A 22,157-nucleotide genomic window follows, 5' to 3' on the forward strand; every position below is an offset into this window, starting at 1 on the left:
CTTCCATGCATCACAGCATCATCCATACACAACCATTCTCCATTCTAACACATGCAGAACTGTAAATACCATCAAAAACTAAAATTTGAACCCACTCAACAATGAATTAGAAATTATAGAATGGTGGCCTCCCCTCACAAATCACCAACAGCATTACTCACTCCAAATAACCATGAATAAAACAAGCATACAATAGTAAAACTGAATAGTAAAATCCTTCCAATGGAGGGAGGGAGGGAGGGAGGGAGGGAGGGAGGGAGGGAGAGAGGGAGAGAGAGAGAGAGAGAGAGAGAGAGAGACAGAGAGAGAGAGAGAGACAGAGAGAGAGAGAGAGAGAGAGAGAGAGAGAGAGAGAGAGAGAGAGAGAGAGAGAGAGAGAGAGAGAGAGAGAGAAAATCTAAGCTTCAAAATCTGGAAAAAAAAGGCTTTAGACAACAGAAGGAAACTCTGATCACAGAATACAAACAGTTCTTAGAACCCAAAACTTGACAATACTTTCACAGCAATCAGGAAAACAAACTTTGACACTTATCACACTATACAAAATAAAGCGATGATAATAATAACACAATACATGAAAAAAAAAGCAACATACTACTCAAACATCTTCATCCTACCACCTGTACAACAATAAAACCATAAAAAATACACTCCCTCTCAGACCACAAAACAAGCACTCCAAGGCTGACCACAAAATTCCCTACTCTATCAAACACCTCCAGAAAAACACTTTCACAGAAAAATCACTTCCAAGAGAAGAACCACGCTAGGACAACTGTGTTCAGGTCATCACCATCCAGAAATAAAAGACTACAACAAACACAATCAATCCATCTATTCCCCCTGGTTTCTCTTGCAGAAGACAAACACAGAAAAGGCCTGGCTATACAAACTGACCCAGATGAAGCCATCACAAAGAAGGTAATGAAGATCTTATCTTACCCAAACAATAACACAATTTTTCTTCCTTGAGTGACTTATGGATCCAATGGTTGTTACCAGTTACCTGGGTCATCCACAAGAATGATCTGGGACAATGGATTGACTGACCTACTCAAATTAGAATATTAGCTACTTCTTGCCAATCTGAATATTTTGTTCAATAAAATAATTCACAAGTATTATATCTTCACTTATACCACACATTCCTTTATTAAACTAGTATCAACTGGATACTCTACTGTACTATAGCTTAGCCATGTTAAAAGGGTAATTCAGATATTACATGGACTTGTAGGAACCTAGCCCCTATTCATGTCATGACGCTAATGTACTACACTCTATGTATACATATGGCTTGGGTCAAGCTGAGTATTTGGCTCTCTAGACATGTAACTAAACACATAAATTAGACACACTTATGGGAAATGACAAAAATAGTCAAGGAAAAATTGATTATCTGGCAACATAGGTCACAGACATCACCTCTGAATTAATGGTTACATGGCCTCAGTCTAGGTTACATTATCATGGGGAGTGATTCTTTTGTCTTAGGTCCTGGCAGATTTGAAGCCATATATTTTACATTTGTAGTGATTTATGTAACTGTCAATACCCATGTTGAACAGGGGCATATGCATACTTCACATGACAAAAAAGTAGGTATTGTCAAATTCCACAAGGCAAGAAAAAGTGATTATGAAATATTGAAGCACGTGGATATGAACGAGAAAACTGGGATTTGTTGTATGGCTAAATATCATGTGGGTAACAATGCTAAACTTTCACAAACATTATAAAGACTAGAATTTCAATGAATGGAGGAAAGTTTTATGAAACGACAAGTCCGTTTTTTTTTTTTTGTGAGCAACACAAAAGGGAAACAAGTGTAGTGGGGGTTGGGAGTTCAGATGCTCATAACCCTAATCTCACTGCTAAAGAAGATGCTGTAATGATTATTATTTATTTCATATTATTTGTTTTTGTTTTGTTATCATTTGTCTGTTTGATTCTCATTTATTATTAGTTATATGTCAATTTATTATTATTTACTATTTACTTGTTTGTTTATTATTCAACTATACCTATGCATTTATTTATGTATTTTATTTGATATTTACATTATTATAGTTTTTACTTATTTATCTATTATTATTATTATTATTATTATTATGACTATTTTGTTTTTGCATCCGACCTAGATATGGAACAAAAGGTCTCCTGTCGGCATGCTCCGCCTTTGTAATCCTTTGTAAATTCCCAGCATCACTTATGTTATGGAGTGCTTCCTGGTATGGAGGTGAATATTCAATATCAGTTTTCAATGTATTTCATACATATCTATAAAATTTCAGTGAGTCTACTTATGTGTTGTGGTAAAATTTACATATTTCTCAACTTGATCCATGCCCATAGTATACATAATGAAAAAAGGAGAAACACAAGAAAATGAGGTTAAAAAAGTTACAGTATCTGACACTATACCGAGGAACTTCCTTGATGATCACTTGCACCATTGAGCCAATATCTAGGTCTTCGTCTCCATTAATACTACCCTCAGGAGTTTCATACACACTGCCTTCCCCTTCTGATACTACTTCCAGTTGATCTATTCCTGTAACATTTTCTGTGTTGCAAAAACATTAAATGCATACATAGAAATGGAAACATATATACACTAGTTACTAAAAGTTAGTTTATATCAAATTCAGCAACATTGAATTAGTCTGAGGTACAATCTTTCACAGAGAACATAAAAAACAAATGATCTACTCCTACCTTGAACTGAAAGTTGATAGAGAGGATTCACTGGGACATCATTGTCATCAAATCCATGAGAGTCTAAATCATTGTTTATTGTTAATGGTCTTCCACTAGAACCTCCACTTTTTACCTTGTTACTCTTTTTTTCTGGATTTTTGTTCAACATCTTGCTCTTTTCTCTATGGCGGGGTTTATGATCATGTAGATTTTCCTGCAAATAAAATTCAATAATCTATGAATCCAAATCTATACATGTTTATAACGATAGATAGATAACAAAGAAATAATAATAAAAATGGACACCTTTCTGTCTATGAAGACAGACACACACACATAAGGTATTTTATAGGAGTAATATGAAAATTGGAGCTTGCTGAAGGACACCCTTTCATTGTGGGGGCATTTTATTTACATCACGCTCTCCTATGAAGGTTTTCAGCAAGATGTAAACATACATATGAGGCCCCGCATGGAGAAGTGTCCCATGCGACACAATGGCCGGTTTTGAGTTACGCACATATAACACTATTTTGGCCCTTCTACTTCAATCCGAGCATGTCGGAAAGGACAAAACGTGACCTGCAATATGGTCGAAACGCTCCTAAAACAAAGTGGTAAAACCTCACGCTCGCTCGGCCGGTGCAAAATAGTGTTATATGTGCGTAACTCAAAACCGGCCATTGTGTCGCATAGGACACTTCTCCATGCGGGGCCTCATATATACATGCATGAAAAGGTCCTTTCCTCCTTATAAGGCGGTTGGCCAGGCAAATAAAGTTAACAAAAAAAAAAATGCACAAAGTGAACAATTGGTGACTGCTCTCCTATTTCATCTCCTGAGTCAAGGAATGATTTATAAGGGAAAGACAGATTCAATTTTGGGAAGATAAACTTTTTCAGGTTTGTGGAAAATTTTTCAAGATACGAACTGAGAGGAACGAATTTGTAGACACAGAGAATATGGGAAATCCTTCTATACTTTTGCAACTTAGGTGTGAATGGACACTTGTCCAAAGTCAGTAGAAAGAAAAATTGTAAAAGTGACAGAATACATTAAAGTGTAAACTATAAATACGGCTTCTTAAATCAAGGGATGGAATAATTTCCCCAAATCCAATAATGTTCATACTGATGCAATAACAGAAATATGGAGATTACAAATCTATTCATACAACTCTCAAATGCTCACACATGAACATATCAATACCAAATTATATATATTTGAAATGAAGGAAAAAAAATCCAACTAATATTATGTCAGCAACTAATATGATACAAAATATGCTGAACACTTCAAAGAAAGTTACATGACCTACATAATACGCTTATACATGGATATACTGTACTCAAGAAAATCAATATCCACCCAACCACAATCCTTAGCCTTAGCCACATGTCAAGGCTAACTTACAATGGCCTTGTGCATGTCTACCGGAGTCTGGACAGACGTTACTTTATAACTACATCTTCTTACTATAGGGGACCAAAGAAGTAGACCTAACCTTGTTAGCTGAGCTGAAGTTTTTATGGCTGCTGTAGGTCATATGTGGTAACAATTCCCATTCATCTTTTTCAGGATAGCCTCCTCCCCCTCCCCCTCCTCCACCCCCACCTGGAGCTGAAGCTGATGGTCCTCTGGTTCCTGAGGTCAGTTGCTCATATGCCATCAAATGAAAAGCAGTCATATTAGCCAGGTCGGAACTCAGCTGATTGTCATTCTGGAATGCCACAGAACAACAACAAAACACTTAGCAACCACTTACAAAGTCTTGGAAGCCTTATAAGTTATGTGCAACTCAAGACACTGTCATTGCACTTCCTCTGACCTCAGATCTTTAATAAGTTGATTACATTACATAATAGTGATTACATGTGAAGGAAAGAGTAGTTCAGGAAATATAGACAATTAAGTAAACTGAAAAGTTCCTTTGGTGTGCTAATCTACACTTGTGAAAATTATAGAAAAGGATCCTAAACAAATTACGGTGCTAAAACATATATTACAGAGCATGTAAGTTCTATATCATATCACTTGTGAATTTAATATAAAAATATTTTTAGACCTAGTGCAACAATTACTATCATCCAGGAATGGGGTACTTGTACTGTAAGTATATTTTATTTCAAAGAATTTTTTTATCATCATAGATCCACATGTATATAAACAAGATCTTGTGCTGAGTTTACTAATGTCCTGTTGTAATTATCTACATAATTAACATGCTGTTATAATTATCTACATAATCTTTTTAGTACTGCATATATGAGCTAAAGGTATGCTCATACCATAATGTTAAATTGCTAATAATTCAGATGTAAACTATATATTCAAATAAATGTTATTTGTACAGCCAGTACAGGGATTTCTTGATTTATGTGAGGGATACATTCCTGAAGAGAATCCATAATATAAAAATCACATAAAGTGAACATGATTACTGAATCAAACTGTACAGTACATACCAAGTCTGGAGTACTGCATTCAGCTGACATTAAGTTGAAGGATATGAGTTGTGGGATATCAAACAAACTTATAAAGAAGTTAAGTTTTACTATTACTTACTTGATTTTTTACACAGTGTTATTCTAAATAATCCGAGTAATATGAAAAAAGTACTAGATTTTTTACCTCGCGTTATTCCAAAATTGCATATTTTCAACATGTATAAATCAAGAAATCCCTGTATCTATATATTGTGTCTACACTACAGTTCAACCTTCCCCCTGATGGAGAGAAGAATACTGCCATCAAGTTCCCACATGTCATAAAAGGCAACTAAATGGGACAGAGTAAGAGGAACTTGGGAACCCCTTTTTGTATTTCTTTCTTACGAAGAGCCAGGAAACAAGAGGACCTGGGAAGAGGACCCCAACTGCAACCCTAGTAATTAGGTAATTGAATTTGCATGGATGAGAAGAAAGATGGATGTGTTAGTGTTGAGTATAATCATACTGAATGGGTAAGGTAAACTGGAGTTTGGGAGCATCATAAGTCAGGTGTCAGGAGTAGCGAGATGGTGAGCAAGGGAAGGTATGGCACTGTTGGTACATGATAAGTGTGTGGCAGAGTTAATGAGGATGATATGGGAAAAGGAATGGATGAGGATGATGTGGATGTGGATGATGCAAGCAAAGGAGAGACTGTGATGGGAGACATAGGCATTTGTGACTGCATATAGCTCTGGTGGTGAGAAAAGTAAGGTGAAGAGAACTTTATTTTTTAGCAATTTAAATAAATTTGTAGGGAGTCTGGAGAGAAATAATAATATGGTGGCATTGGGGATGTCAGTGATAAAGTAAATGAGCTGGTAGATGGATTAATAGGAGGTACAGAATGGTAGACAGATGTTAGAAATGTGTACTGAAAGGGAAATGATGACAGCAAATAACATTTAAGAAGAAAGATGAACATGGTATACATGGGCCAGGGTGGCTGGTGGGATAGTAGCCAAGCAGGTATATCAGTGGATTCTGATAATTTTAGTGGTGGGGAAGTTGAAAATAAAGGTTAAGTGGAGAAATAAGAAAAGAGAAGGAGGTAGAGAAGTGTTGAAAATTAGCAAACTGAATAAGGAGGAGGAGAAATACTGGGTAAAACTGAGAGAGGTATGAGATGTAGTAAAAGATAAAAGAGAAATGGGAATAGAAGAATGAGTATGTTTCAAGGAAAAAGTGTTAATGTGTACAATGACTATGTGGAAGGAAGATGGGAGGAAACAAAAGGTGAGGCAGTGAATGGTGTGATGAAGAGGTGAGGGTCATGCTGGGAGCATGTTAGGAAGCAAAACACAAGGAAAAGAAGTTAAAAGAGTGGGGGGATGTGAGTCAGGTTGAGAGGAGAAGGTAAAGGATGCAGATGGGCATATGTAAGTGGAAGTGAAAACTAAGTTAAAGATGGGCAGAGTATTTCAAATTGTTGAATGTAGAAGAGGAAGGAGAGGTTCTGACTGTGGCAGTAGATGCCAGAAGAATGATTATGCTGGGAGAGAAAATCTATAAGGCAATAACAAAAGAGGAAATGCAAAAGGTATTGACAGAGATGAAAGCTGGTAGTGCACATGGGTTAGATGGTTGTCATGTAGAATGTCTGACAAAGGGAGAAGTAGTTATAGTGGAATGGCTGGTGAAACTGTTTTATGTGTATAGGGGAATGACATGTACTGGTGACTGAAGTGCAGGTATAATTCTACTATGCAAGGGAAAAGGGTAAAACCTAAAAATCCTTAAAGTCTGCACCATTCCACCAGTCTAATACTACATACATATACCAAAAGCTTTTTCCCCCTACATGGGGGGTAGCCAAAAAGAAAAAGGCATAGAAACCACTCCCATCCATTCCATTTCCTATATATTCCACTCCCCTCCACCCTCCTCCCTCCCTCTTATTTTAACACCTCCTGGATGACAGGTCATCCCTGCATCCTGTCCACTGCCCTGGGTCTAATACTATGAGTCACATTTTTCAACACACCTTTAATGGCACATGAGGAGTGCGTGTGTTTGTGTTATTAGGTACATCATGCACGTCTGGGGTGGAGCGGTCAGCGGAGAGAAGGTCAGCTTTGATGAGTGTGGCTGCAGGCAGGATTGATGCGTGTTGGGCTGGGGCTTCAAACAGAGCTCTGTTGTTATAGATGTGGTTGTCACTGCCCACTGGGTTATCCTGTTTTGTCAAACATCTCATCAAAATTACATGAAATATGGCAAACACATTCACAAATTATGTTGATAAATTCACATATTGTGTGTTGTATAAAGTATTAATATAATAAATATTTACATTCTATACCACACTGATTTATCTTCCCTATAGCTAACAATGACTTTCACATACACAATGTAATTTTAAATTCTGATAAGCTTGTCATTATCATGACTAAATGATACTGTAAAGGTATCACAAGAATATAATCCACAAGAATGGTAAATACTTGTTTGATATTAAACAGCCTAACTGGGTAATCCTTATTGCCTCATCTAGCCAGATGTACATGTGGCCGTGAGATTCCCTGAACTTTTCCAAAGACACTTGGCATGTGTCCAACTGCTGCTTACTTCAGAACATAGTAAAAATCCATGAAAGATGGTCTAATTTCAAACATTGTTGGCTGACCTTAAAACATGTACTTCAAGATGAACCATTGAACTCCATAGTCCATCCAATCCTTCAGACATTAGCCCCACATTAACATGACTATATTCATGTTACCATCAAACATAAAATCAATCACAACATAACAAGCTTGGCCTCTACAAATAAACTGCCCCATATGCAATCATCACACAAAACACAACTAACACTTCATCTTAAACTGCCCTACCCTATCATACTCAGACGACAAAACAACATTTCTTCCTTGATAGATTTATGGGGCAATCTAATGGCTGTTGCCAGTTACCTGAGATCTGTGGGTCTCCTATAAGTGAGATATGGGGGCAACGGATTGACTGACAGATTTTCATGTGATGACCATAGCAAAGTTTACTAAAGTTGACTCAATCTGTTCTGGGGAACAGCGGAAAGGGAAACGTAGGACTTTTGTAAGTGCCTTTATAGGGATTGTTACACCTCACTCAACCAGTTTTGAGTTAAGTCTTTCTCAAGAGAAAGACATAACTTGAAACCAGTTGAGTGAAGAGTTACAGTATCATAAAGGACACTTTCAAAGACCCATGTTTCCCTTGTCTTCCCATACCTGTCTATACAAATTCTAAATATCAATTTGTTTTGTTTATCTAAACCTCTGAGCACTCAATAGATTTTTACAATTACACCTAAATGTGCATGAGTAATGAACAAGTCCTGAATGGAACTACTGATGCCAGTGTTAAATGTTTCTCGTCTATCAAAACGAGTGCCAACATCTAAAATATGAACATAAGAAAGAAGGCCATAAGGCCTGGACTAGGCACTTCCAAGTCCATTACCACCTATCATCCCCACACATAAAATCATCTAACCTTCTCTTAAAACAACTAATGGTTTCAGCACTCACTACATGGTTACTAAGTCTATTCCATCCATTGACCACTCTATTGATGAACCGTTCTTGCCTATTTCCTTCTTAAATATAAATGTCAAATTTAAATTCATTACTGAGTCCTGCCCTGTTGTCTTTATATGATGACCTTGTCTACATCACCCTTGTTAAAGCCCTTAATCCACTTGAATACCTTCTTTACCTTGTATTCTGTGTCTTTCTAGAGAATGTGAATTAAGGTGCCTAAGCATCCTTGTAAGGTAAATTTATGAGCCCATGTATCATTTTGGTCATTCTCCTCTATACCGATTCTAGTGAATTAATATCCATTCTACTGGATGGTGACCAAAACTGTACTGTATCTTTTCCTCTCTTCTATAATAAATGAAAAAAGATATAACTGGTAGTCAGATGGTCATGTTTTACTGAAAACCACTTCTCTATGTTGAAAAACACACATACGCTAACCAGAAAGAGCTCCCAAATGCCAAAGCAGGTATATTTAATATTCTTTTACAGATCATGGTTATACAATAAAATAAATGGGTAGCAGTCCAAATTGTGAGGTAGCTACATATTTCCTATTGGCATGAAGATTCTAGGTAGAATGCTAACTGCCATCATGACCTAATTTCACAGAAAACCTGAGCTCAACTCAAGGCCAAACAGAAAGGCTGCTATGAAACCTTTATGGGCTTTTGTCATTGTAAATACCTGAAGAGAATCGCTATTAACAGTGTATATCATTCATATAATTTCCAACAGTTGCCCCAGGGTTCAAACCAAGGTCTTGCTCAATGCTAAACCAAGGTCTTGCCCATTGCTAAACCAATGCCTTACCGACTGAGCTATTGGGAGTTTCAAAAGTTTTCCAACTTGGAGTTGAACTAACTCCCACAGATTCTGGGTAGGCTGCTAACTGCTGTCATGTCCTAATTTCATAGAGAACCAGAGCTCAACTCTAGGCCAATCAGTAAGCTGGTACAAAATCTTTATGGGCTTTCTTCATTGTAACTACCTGAAGAGAATCACTAGTAATAGCACGTATCATTCACATAATTTACCACAGTCCTCCCAGGGTTTGAACCAAACTGAGAACTTTTGAAACTCCCACGGTTCAGTTGGTAAGACATTGGTTTAGCAATGAGCAAGACCTCAGTTTGATCCCCTGGGTGACTGTCAGAAATTATGTGAATGATATGCACTCTTACTAGTGATTCTTTTTAGGTACTTACAATGATGAAAGTCCATAAAAGTTTCCTACCAGCCTTACTGATTGGCCTAGAGTTGAGCTCGGGTTTTCTATGAAATTAGGTCATGATGGTAGTTAGCATACATACATACATACATATACCAAGGCTTTTTCCCCCTTCCAAGGGAGGTAGCCAAAAAGGGAAAGGCATAAAAACACTCCCACCCATTTCATCCCCAAATACACTCCACACCCCTCCCACCCTTCCTCTCATCTGAGCACCTCCTGGATGACGGGTCATCCCTGCACCCCGCCCACCGCCCTGGGTCAGAAGCAGTGTCGCAAGACACAGTACATCCACAGCAAGGCCGCTTCATTTAATCGGCGACCCCCCCTCTCCGTCCCCCTTTGCATATAAGGAGAGGACGGGGAGAAATCCCTTCGGGCTGCGTCAAAAACTACTCACACATACTACCCCACCCCCCATTCCTCCTCATGCAGTCACAACATCATCCATATACAACCATTCTCCACTCACCTCTGTCTTCCGTCCTCTCCCTTCCTTCCTCAACAGACATTCCCCTCTTCCCCAAAGCCCCCATCACCCCATCCATCCACCTCATCCTAGGACGTCCCCTCATGTTCACTCCCTCCACAACTGCCTTCCATACCTCTTTTACTAGTCTTTCTTCACTCATTCTTTCCATGTGTCCAAACCATCCTAATATTCTTTCATCAACCCTCTCTCCCAAATCCTTTTTCACCCCTGTTCTCCTCCTCACCTCCTCATTTCTCACTCTATCTAGCCTAGTAACCCCCGCCATACTTCTCAGACACCTCATCTCAAACACATTCAAACTCCTTCTCTCTTCTTCTCTTATGTTCCACGTTTCTGCCCCATACAGTGCTGTTGGCACAATCACTCCTTCATACAGTCTCCTCTTCGCATCCATTCCCAAATGTCTATTTCTCATTACACTCTTTAAACCACCAAGGCATTTACTCGCTTCTCTCAATCTACATTCTACCTCCACCTTCACTCCACCTTTTCCTGCTACACTTGCACCCAAGTATCTAAAACTATCCACTTCCTCCAGTCGCTCTCCCTTAATGTTCACTTCCAGTCTACTGCCACTTTCACCCCTTGTACATCTCATCACCTTACTTTTACCCACATTTATCTTCGGAAGTTAGTTCAACTCCAAGTTGGAGAACTTTTGAAGCTTCCACAGCTCAGTCACTAAGGCATTGGTTTAACAATGAGCAAGACCTCAGTTCGAACCCCGGGGTGACTGTCGGAAATTATGTGAATGATATGCGCTGTTAACAGCGATTCTCTTCAGGTACATATACATATATCTGCCTGGCTGTATATAAACTTTAATCTGTGAATATCCATCAGTCAACTGGGGTGAATAAATTTCTCCAAATGATACACATCTAATCCTGGTACCTTACTAGTTTTCATTTCTATTGATACTATTCTTAATTCCTCCCTATCATCTTTCTCATCCATCAGTCACTGTAATACACCCACATCATGATCTTTGCATCATCAGCAAATAAATTTGCAATGCTATTTATTCCTTTCCTCATGTAATTTAAATATATATATATGAGAAACATTACTATTGCCCAAACTTTAATCTGTGGTGCTCGGCTAGTTACTTTTCTTCATTCTGACTCTATCTCTTACTATTGTTCTCATGTTTGTCTTTTAAAAAATCTTTGATCCATTTCAGTATGTTTCCTCAAAAGCCTCCCATTTTCTAATTTCCATGTCAATCTTTTGTGTGGCATTAAAAATATTTTTGCAAATCCTGATACACATAGTACATTCATCTCCCTCTCATGCAGCACATCAATCTCTACAAGAAACTTGGCGGATTGGTCAAACAATGTTTTCCTTATCTAAATCCAAATTGGCTATCAGCTAATTTTCTTTGCTTGTTTAGATGATTCAGTCATCTATCTTTAATATTTTTTCACATATTTCAGCTATTGTAACAGTCAAGGAACCTATAGTTTAGTGGTACCTCCATGTTACCTCCCTTGAAAATTGGTATCACATATACATTTTTCCAGTCCAATGGCACCTTTCTTCTAGTGAACCTGTTATCAATTGATGTATTCTGTCCACTAATTGTTCTCCACATTCTTTCAGTATCCAATTTGAGACCCCACCATGTCCTGAGGCCCTTCTCACTTCTAATTTTTCCAGCAATTTATGCACTCCTCATATTTCCAATGTTATATTGTTTAAATTTTGTATATTTACCTAACTGTAGTATATAGGAAAGGAGCAATGCTTGTTGGCTCCAGTCTCCGATTCTCTAATTTTCTAACATACCTAGACTCAAATTCATGTGCAGTTCCAACTTAATCTATATCTTTGATTTCTAAATATCATATTTAGATTTGAACTCATGTATTGTTTGAGCTTGGGCTATATCACCTTCTAAGCTATTTCACACATTTATACATCTGTGTGGAAATTGTATTTCTTCACATCCTTTTGACATGTGGTCTTTGTTAATTCACTTCCTCTTAAAGCCCTCCCATCTTTAATCAGGAGATTTCTTCTATCAATGCAATCTATCCCCTTTAGTGACCTGAACGCTTTAATCATGTCATCTCTTTCTCTTCGATATTTCAATGTTGGCAGACCCAGTGCCTTTAGTCTTTCCTTATATGGTTTATCTGCCAGGTTGGGGGCCAGGTTGGTTGCTGCCCTTTGTATTCTCTCAATCTTGCTTATTTCCTTCACTCTGCGTGGGGACCATACTACTGACATATATTCCAGTCTTGGACATATCAGGGTTTCAATGAATTTTTACATTATATATTCATGTCTCTCCTACAATCCTGCTAATGTGTCTGTCAGTGACAGGTTGTCTTTTATCAAAATGCCCAAGTCTTTCACCTCTTTTGCTTTTGTAATAAGTTCGCTTCTCAAGGAATTGTTTAAAGATGGGCTTTTGCTATTATTGCCCATTCCCAGTACTTTGCAATTTTTAGTATTGAACTTCATTTCTCATTCTTGGCTCCATGCAAAAATAGTATCTAGATCTTTTTGCAATATTCTACCATCCTCCTTATTTTTCACTCTTCTCATGATTTTTGCATCATCTGCAAATATGTTGGCATAGCTTATTGTTCCTTTCATCATGTCATAAACATAGACAAGAAACGTTATTGGTGCTAGCACTGAACCCTGTGGTACTCTGCTTGTTACTGCCCTCTAACTTGACCTCTTGGCCTGTACTACTGTCCTCATGTATCTTTCCTTCAAAAAGTCTTTAATTCATTCAAAGGATTACAAAGGATTACAAAGGCGGAGCATGCCAACAGGAGACCTTTTGATCCATATCTAGGTCGGATGCGGAAAAAAAAATCATATTAATACTAAAATAATAAATAAAAACTATGATAATGTAAATAACAAATAAAATACATAAATAAATGTATAGGTATAGTTAAATAATAAACAAACAGGTAAATAGTAAATAATAATAAACTGACATATAACTAATAATAAATGAAAATCAGACAGACAAATGATAAAAAATAAATAAAATAAAATAAAAACAATATAAGATAAATTATAATCATTACAGCATCTTACTTAGGTATTTATCTAAATGATTCTTAAAGCTTCAAACTGAACTACATTGCACTACCTGTGCAGGAAGTTTATTACATTCATTAACTACACGGTTGGCAAAGTTGTTTCTACCTACTTCCAAATTGAATCTATTTCCGGACAGTTTGAGACCATTGTTTCTTGTCTGATTCTTGCCTCTCAGTCCTCCAACATGCTCCAATTTCCACATAAGTCTGTGTGTGTGTGTGTTTGTATGTGTGTCTGGCAACATGGAAGGTTAAAAAGAAGTGGTACTGGCTCCAAATGTGGGACAACAGCCAGCGAGAGGAACATCACCCAATTGTGGACCAGACACTAGCCAAAGAGCACACTGCCACACCTTCACCTGAAGGTGGCCTCTAGAGTAGGCCCAAATTATCACTCCTTTTTCTTTACATATGGATGGGCTTATTCTAGCACTTGTCTTCTCTAACCTCTTCATAATGGCTGGTGACAGAAACAAACCCAGGCCCCTAAACTTGTACATACATGCACAAAACAAATTACTCACACACCTCAATACAATGTAACTCACACACAACCTAGGTTCACCTTAAATATTTCATGCTAAACAATGCAAACAAACTGGATCTGCTATAATTATACATCCAAACCCACACCAAAGAATACCACAAAAAACCAAACCCAAAAACCATTGAAACTCTACAAATGACCAGCATTATGCAATATTTTGAACAAATACACAGAATTTCAGTTCCTTCACAAGCACTCAGTCCACATATCCTTAATACAAGGAACCAAATTAACACCACAAACAACATTACCTACCTTCACAGAATACTTATAACAATTAATGTAGATAATACATAGTTCAAAGATGATGGACTCATAACACATGCACAACAGCATAACATTCTCCAACAAGATAAGAGAAACTAAATAGACAATCTCAAAGACCAATCAATCAGTTAATCAATCTGTTGCCCCATGTCTCTTCCAGGAGACCCATGACTCTTAGGTAACCAGCAGCCACCGGATTGGCACATAAGTCATACCAAAAAAATATACTGTTTGGTATTGTTGTTGTTGTCATTCCCTTGACTGTCTGGTAGAGCAGTCCCATCTCCCTGAAGAACATCATGGCCAGAACAGTTTTCCCACAAATCCTTTATGGAGTGTAAATTGTGTTGTTAGCATGCATGGTTGTGTACAATGCAGTCTTTTATAATGTGCTGTATGGTATGGGGTGGTATTGCATCCTGGGCAGTTGTTTGCGATGTGGTCATCCAATCTCTTCTGGTAATTTTGAAGGACTGGATGGTGATCACAGTTTGGCCAGGTGGACCCTGTCTTCTCAGGGGAGAGAGGATTCAGAGGGATGGATATAAGGGGGTCTGGCATGCAGCAATGTTCGTGTATGGAACAGTGAGCGATATGATTATTGATATGTTTCTGGAGGAGGCTGGTGTCTGGTGGTTGTGGAGGAAGAGAAGAGAGTATTTGTGTGTAATATGGGTGTTTGGATGTTTCTTTGCATGTGTATGTTCTGCCATGAAGTGTAGTTGGTGTGCTGTGTTTGTGAAGGCTGTGGCAGGTGTTTGTGTGCCTCTCATGTCAAGGTGATCTTTGACTTTGAGGACTTTTGTTTCATGTAGATAGTCTGAAGGTGTTTTATTTGTGCAACCTGTAATTATCTTTGGCGCTTTGTTTTTATATGGACTGTTAGGTGCTGTGGTGTGTCTTAGTGAAACTAGGGGCCCATGCAGGACTCACATAATTCATCACTGAGAATATACATTGTATATCATAGTGGTACTTTCTTTGTTTTATCCGAATGTTGTTCCTGCAACTGATTTAAGCTCATTAAGTTTAGGTGTGCATTCTGTCTTTATGTTTATGATGCTCTGTTCAAATAACATAGATGTGTCATGTTACACCAAGAATCTTGGGTATGTGTGTGTGTGTGGTATGAAAGTGTTGTTCACAAAGTGGTGAGTATGTATCTGTGTTCTGATATCCAATTCATGAAAAGTGTGGCTGTAAATTTGGTTGGGGCTATTCCGAGTCTTTTTGTAGTAAACTAGGTGTTCAAGTGTGTTGAGGTATAGTTGTAGTATTTCTGTAGCATTGTCTGCACTATGGTGTGTGCATGTAATTGTTATGTCATTTGCATAAAAAGAGATTTGTATTTCTGAGGTGTTGGTATATCGTGTATGTATTGATGAAAGAGTATAGAGGATAAAACTGAGCCCTGTGGTACTCTGTTCCTAGTATGTGATGATTGGCCAATATATGGCAATATATGTCAAATAATTAGCCAGCCATCTTTTGGTATTATTGTGCATGTCTGTGTTGCATATTCTGCTTATGAGATTGTGATGGGGGATGGTATCAAAAGCTTTACTAAAGTCTAATGTTATTAGAGGTGTTTTGTGTGGGGACTTATCGGAATTGACACCATCAAGAACTTTTTGTCATTGTGTGGTGGTGTTTACACTGTGGGACAACCCCCTAACCCCAAGAGTTGGGAGCCAATCCGCCACAAGAAACCCTTGCCATCTGCTCTTATGCAGGTGGCACTGATCCCTGGGAGCAACTTCGGTTACCCATGTGAGTCTCGAAGGGTGGTGTGGGATGAGATGCTTTGTGTTTTCTGTGGTGATTGCATCTGAGACACCATTTCAAAGGTGAATGACGGCCTGAATACAGTCATGCCAATGCAACTCTTGTTTGTTGTGAGAGGGGTTTCTCTGTGTAGGGCTGGGGAAGTCTGGCAGAGCATGAAGTTTGCTGGTCACCATTGGAGTGTTTTGTGATCTGAATGTATATGTTTTTTGTTTTTTTAATAGATGTAAAGTGCTACACATTTTTTCATTCAGTTACTTGCACTTGGACATGTGATGGGATGAATGGGAAGGAATGTCATGTTAACATTATGTATGCTATGGGATGATTATATTTCCTTTCTATTACATTCTTTTGCACTCCCAACTTTGTTGGTTGATTCTCTAACATAACACTCAATAAATTACAACCCATCACTTTGATGGTGTCCTTGTCATTTCTTAAAGCTTCAAATTTGTTTTTAATTTCCATCTCAAATTCCTTCATGTTTTCATTTATCTTTACAAGGCTTATTTCTTTTTCTTGAATACTAGTTTATTTTTCTCATCTCTGAAACTTAATTCAGTAGTGCAATCTACCATTCTATGGTCACTACCTATATTCATACATACAGTAGTATACACACTAAAGGGCCTTTCTCCCTCATATGAGGAACAACCAAGTCAAAGCCTATGCCCACTTCATACACATTAAAATCCATTTAATGTCCCCTCCCTCTCATTCATGTGCCCAATCCACTTTAGAACAATCTGATCTACCTATATTTACTTTATTTATAGCTGCAACATTGCTGTTGGTCTCATTGCCTGATATGAAATCAGTTTAATTTTTTGCTGTTCCATTTGGACTTCTCTGAAGTCCATTTATAACTTGCATGCTTTTAGAAGAAAGTGTTCATTATTTTCATGTTGTAGTACCTGTAAAATTATCAATTTATTTCTAGCTGAGAGTTCCTAAATATTCCTTACGGATCCCAGTTTCCCATATTTCCAAAATTTGAAAATCAAGACATTTTCATAAACAATTCTAGCTTTCATAAGCATACATACATACATACATATACCAAGGCTTTTTCCCCCTTCCAAGGGAGGTAGCTACAAAGGGAAAGGCATAAAAACACTCCCACCCATTTCATCCCTAAATACACTCCACACCCCTCCCACCCTTCCTCTCATCTGAGCACCTCCTGGATGACGGGTCATCCCTGAACCCTGCCCACCGCCCTGGGTCAGAAGCAGTGTCGCAAGACACAGTACATCCACAGCAAGGCCGCTTCATTTAATCGGCGACCCCCCCTCTCCGTCCCCCTTTGCATATAAGGAGAGGACGGGGAGAAATCCCTTCGGGCTGCGTCAAAATTTACTCACACATACTACCCCACCCCCCACCCCCCCGCCCATTCCTCCTCATGCAGTCACAACATCATCCATATACAACCATTCTCCACTCACCTCTGTCTTCCGTCCTCTCCCTTCCTTCCTCAACAGACATTCCCCTCTTCCCCAAAGCCCCCTTTACCCCATCCATCCACCTCATCCTAGGACGTCCCCTCATGTTCACTCCCTCCACATCTGCCTTCCATACCTCTTTTACTAGTCTTTCTTCACTCATTCTTTCCATGTGTCCAAACCATCCTAATATTCTTTCATCAACCCTCTCTCCCAAATCCTTTTTCACCCCTGTTCTCCTCCTCACCTCCTCATTTCTCACTCTATCTAGCCTAGTAACCCCCACCATACTTCTCAGACACCTCATCTCAAACACATTCAAACTCCTTCTCTCTTCTTCTCTTATGTTCCACGTTTCTGCCCCATACAGTGCTGTTGGCACAATCACTCCTTCATACAGTCTCCTCTTCGCATCCATTCCCAAATGTCTATTTCTCATTACACTCTTTAAACCACCAAGGCATTTACTCGCTTCTCTCAATCTACATTCTACCTCCACCTTCACTCCACCTTTTCCTGCTACACTTGCACCCAAGTATCTAAAACTATCCACTTCCTCCAGTCGCTCTCCCTTAATGTTCACTTCCAGTCTACTGCCACTTTCACCCCTTGTACATCTCATCACCTTACTTTTACCCACATTTATCTTTAGCTTTCTTCTATCACATACTCTCCCAAACTCTGCCACCAGCTTCCTCAATCCCTCCTCTGACCCTGCCACAAGTGCAGTGTCGTCCGCAAACAACAGCTGGCTCACCTCCCACTTTTCTCCATTTTCTTTAACCATCTCCAATCCCTGACTCACTACCCTAGCATTCACCTCTCGCACCACCCCATCCATGTATAAGTTGAACAGCCAGGGCGACATAACGCATCCTTGACGAAGTCCCACCTTTACTTCAAACCACTCACTCTCTCCATTTCCAATCCTAACACATGCTCTACTACTCACATAAAAACTCTTGACAGCTCCCAAAAGCTTTCCTCCTATCCCATAAATCTGCATAACCTCCCACAGTGCCTTTCTGTCTACCCTATCATAAGCCTTTTCCAGATCCATAAAAGCCCAAAAAACATCCTTCCCCTTTCCTATAGCTTTCTCACATATCTGTCTTACCACAAAGATCTGATCTACACAACCTCTACCCGTCCTAAATCCACACTGTTCCTCACCAATTACTCCTTCTGTTCCTCTCCTAATCCTCTCAATTAAGATTCTCCCATAAGCCTTCCCTACTACACTCAACAGGCTAATCCCTCTGAAATTACTACATTCACACTTGTCCCCTTTTCCCTTGTAAAGAGGAACTATACAGGCACTACTCCAGTCCTCCGGTACTCTACCCTCTCTCCAGCAAACATTAAATACTCTCACCAACCAGTCCACCATCACTGAACCTCCCTTTTTCAGACATTCTGCATGACATCCATCCAGACCAGGTGCCTTACCTGCTTTCATCATCTTTACAACTGCCTTCACCTCATCCTTCCTTATTTCTCCTCCATTCTCCTCACTCATCACTCTCATTTTCTTCGTATTTCCCACTGCAGCTATCTTTCCCTCCCTATCCTCCTTCACATTCAGCAACTCCCTAAAATATTCTGCCCATCTTCCCCTCACTGCCGTCTCTTCCATTATCAACTCTCCATCTGTACCTTTTACCTTTTCTTCCCTACTTGATTCGCCTCCTCTTCCTCTCTTAATTTCTTTCCAAAACATCTTTTTATTACTTTCAAAATTTTCTGTCATACTCCTACCCCATTTCACATCTGCTCTCCTCTTTGCCTCCTTTACCTTTTGCTTTACTTCTCTTTTCTTTTCTTTGTACGTCTCATATGACTCCCCTGTCCTCTTTTGTAACCAATCTGTGAATGCTCGCTTCTTCTCTTCTACAACCTTCTTTGTTTCCTCATCCCACCATTCACTACCCTTTCTTCTATTTCCCCCTGTCCTTCTTGTTCCACACACCATCCTTGCACACTTTAAGACTCCCTCCTTGAACCATCCCCATTCCTCCTCCACACCCATCTCTGCTCTATCCTTTACTCCCTCCCACTCCTCCTTCAGCTTCTTTTCGTACTCCTTCTCCTTTTCCTTTTCATTCAAGGAGTTCACTCTAAGAACCTCCCTACCTTTTGTCCCTTTCCTCCTTCTCCATCTATCCTCCACTCTCAACTTACCTTCCACCAAAAAATGATCTGATATTCCCCCACCCTCTCCCCTTAGCACATGTACATCCTTAACTCTTCCTATCATAATCCTATTTACCACTACATAATCCATTAGCGCTCTATCTACCACCCTTCCCTCCACCACCCTCTCCCATGTGTACTTATGCTTGACTTTCTTCCGAAACACTGTATTTGCTATCATCAACTCTCTTTCTAGACACATTTCCACCATCAACTCTCCACTACGATTCTTTCCTGGAACTCCACACTTCCCAACCACTCCATCGATTGGACCATTTCCCACTCTAGCATTAAGGTCTCCCAGTACTATTACATTGACATTTCTTCCTAAACCCTCTATGCACTCATTTAAATCTATCCATAAGCAACTAGTGCAAATCTATAAGTACAAGAATTTTTCATCATGTGATGACCCTTTTGTGTGGCACTTTGTCTTGCTGCTCTACTAGTAATATTTTGCAGTTTTTGTCAGCTGGTAATTTGGCAAATCATAATACAGTATACTGAATTACAATAATTCAAATTACCAATAAAATATTCATGCAGAGGCATTTTAGTATAATAATCCTTCCCATATCTGAACTAACTAGGCCACAGGTTGTTTAGATTTTGGGAGTATTCATATAAATGACATAAAATCACCCCCTTTAGTGTTAAATTATCAATTCTGATGGAATAAAAGTGATATACAGTATACTTTCCTACATTGTTTAGCAGGCAGAAGGTCTGTAAAGATGATGCAGGTAGCAAAACATATACACAGTAACCATATTGACACCACAAAAAAATGTACTAAGGGTTTGTAAAATATTGTAACTGTATCACCATTGTTCATTGATTGGAGAACAATCGAGAAGTGACTGACTCATTGTAGTTTCGATGAGAGGTGGGAAACACTATACATATCACCCAACACCAAATATATTTACCTAGTTGTATTATACGGGAAAAGAGCTATGCTCATGGTGACCCGTTTTTGTATCTCTCAGCATCAAGTTTTTTCTTAAAATCTTGAATAGTGTTTGCACACACTGTTTCGTTGTCTAATTTGTTCCAACTATCTATCACTCTGTGTGGGAAGCTGTTCCTTTTCAGATGCAGTACACAGACCTGTATAGATTTTAGTGAGGTTTAGATAATGCCAGTTCAGATATGGGTGAGATTACTATAGTCCTCTAATCCAAATATTTCCTTACAATGTTAATGTTTCCTCGGTAATATCTTATTATTTTCACCATTTGATTCACTCATATCTTTAGTCATCAGAACAAGTGTGTGTCTTCCATCTACATGAGCTTTCCTTCCTCCCTTTGGACCTAACTCATTCCCATAATATCACAACTGATGTCCTCTAAAGTCTCTCATCAAACTACTTTATGGTCTTCTGAAATGCTTCTCATATTGCATGTGTAGATCCTCATCTACTTCAGGTTGTTTAATGTCCAAGACTAAGATCTGCTTTCCCATTGTTTACTAATATTTGGTAGTGTACTGCCTCTAAGCACAAAAGGCAACATAATTAGACTTTTGGGTGACAATGATCCAACAGGATCACCTGTTATAACATTGGTTGTGATATACATAGTGGCTTTGGAGGTTGTGACAGTGATCTTACCTCGCCACAAATTTTATAGTGAGATGCATCTTTGATCTCACTTTATTCAATATATTTGGTGAAACCTATATCTATAGGGTACCAACTGCTACATACTATCATTAATGATTATAATAATACCCCATACATCTATAAAGAATTTCCCTGTTCATCACAGGGGACATGCCAGTTAGCAGTGGGTCCTATCCTATGACTATACTAGGCATGAACTGATCTTCATCTCGTCTTTTGTACAAGACCTTCTCGATATGAGTGACTCTGCAGAGATCTTAATCTCTTAATCAAACAGATCTTGTAGTCAATAAGATACCTATTCACTAACATCGAAGTGTAAGCTCTAGAATAGGTTTCCACCATCACTCAGTCATCACCTCACCCTCAACTAATAAGACCTTTTTCATCTACTTCAGCAGAGCTGATGTGTTAGTTACTTACAAATTCCACGCCAATCATCATTTCTGAGATGCCTTCGTGATTCGGAAGCTTTCCTCGCCATCTGACGAAACCAAATTCTGGGTATTCCTCCGTCAGCCAGACTACCACCTTGTCACCAACATTTAAGGCACACTCTTCCATGCCTGAAAAATCTGGGTTAACCTATGCTTCCAAACACACACACACTTTAGTTAATGTTAAGGAAGATCATGCAACAAAGCGCACACATTTCAAATAATATTCTACTTCGCAAAATCATTTGAAATGAAAATGCCTCCAAGGTTCGTCTGCCTCCCAAACGATGTAAACAAATGTGTAATTCATGTGACGTCATATTTGTCAAAGAAAATGAATCTTGAAA

At 38.8% G+C, this 22,157-nt stretch overlaps 1 protein-coding gene across 8 annotated transcripts in view; it reads right to left on the minus strand.

Annotated features, from left to right (window-relative positions):
• The window catches only part of CYLD (ubiquitin carboxyl-terminal hydrolase CYLD), a 53,103-nt gene extending 30,990 nt beyond the window's left edge, over positions 1-22,113 (minus strand). For 5 of the 8 annotated variants that reach the window (XM_076204675.1, XM_076204672.1, XM_076204671.1 and 2 more), the window contains exons 1-5: positions 21,797-22,107; positions 7,175-7,366; positions 4,206-4,421; positions 2,719-2,914; positions 2,425-2,566 (exon numbers count right to left, since the gene is read on the minus strand). In XM_076204675.1, the coding sequence (XP_076060790.1) occupies positions 2,425-2,566; positions 2,719-2,914; positions 4,206-4,421; positions 7,175-7,366; positions 21,797-21,937 (887 nt within the window). In that variant the 5' untranslated portion in view covers positions 21,938-22,107. Of the gene's footprint in view, positions 1-2,424; positions 2,567-2,718; positions 2,915-4,205; positions 4,422-7,174; positions 7,367-21,796 lie in introns of all 8 variants that reach the window. The other 3 variants (XM_076204674.1, XM_076204670.1, XM_076204676.1) reach the window with 2 other exon arrangements.
• Between the last annotated feature and the right edge of the window lie 44 nt (positions 22,114-22,157).

The sequence above is a fragment of the Oratosquilla oratoria genome, chromosome 21 (genome assembly GCF_046742065.1).
Source record: "Oratosquilla oratoria isolate Oo_2021 chromosome 21, ASM4674206v1, whole genome shotgun sequence".
Classification (NCBI taxonomy): Eukaryota; Metazoa; Arthropoda; class Malacostraca; order Stomatopoda; family Squillidae; genus Oratosquilla; species Oratosquilla oratoria.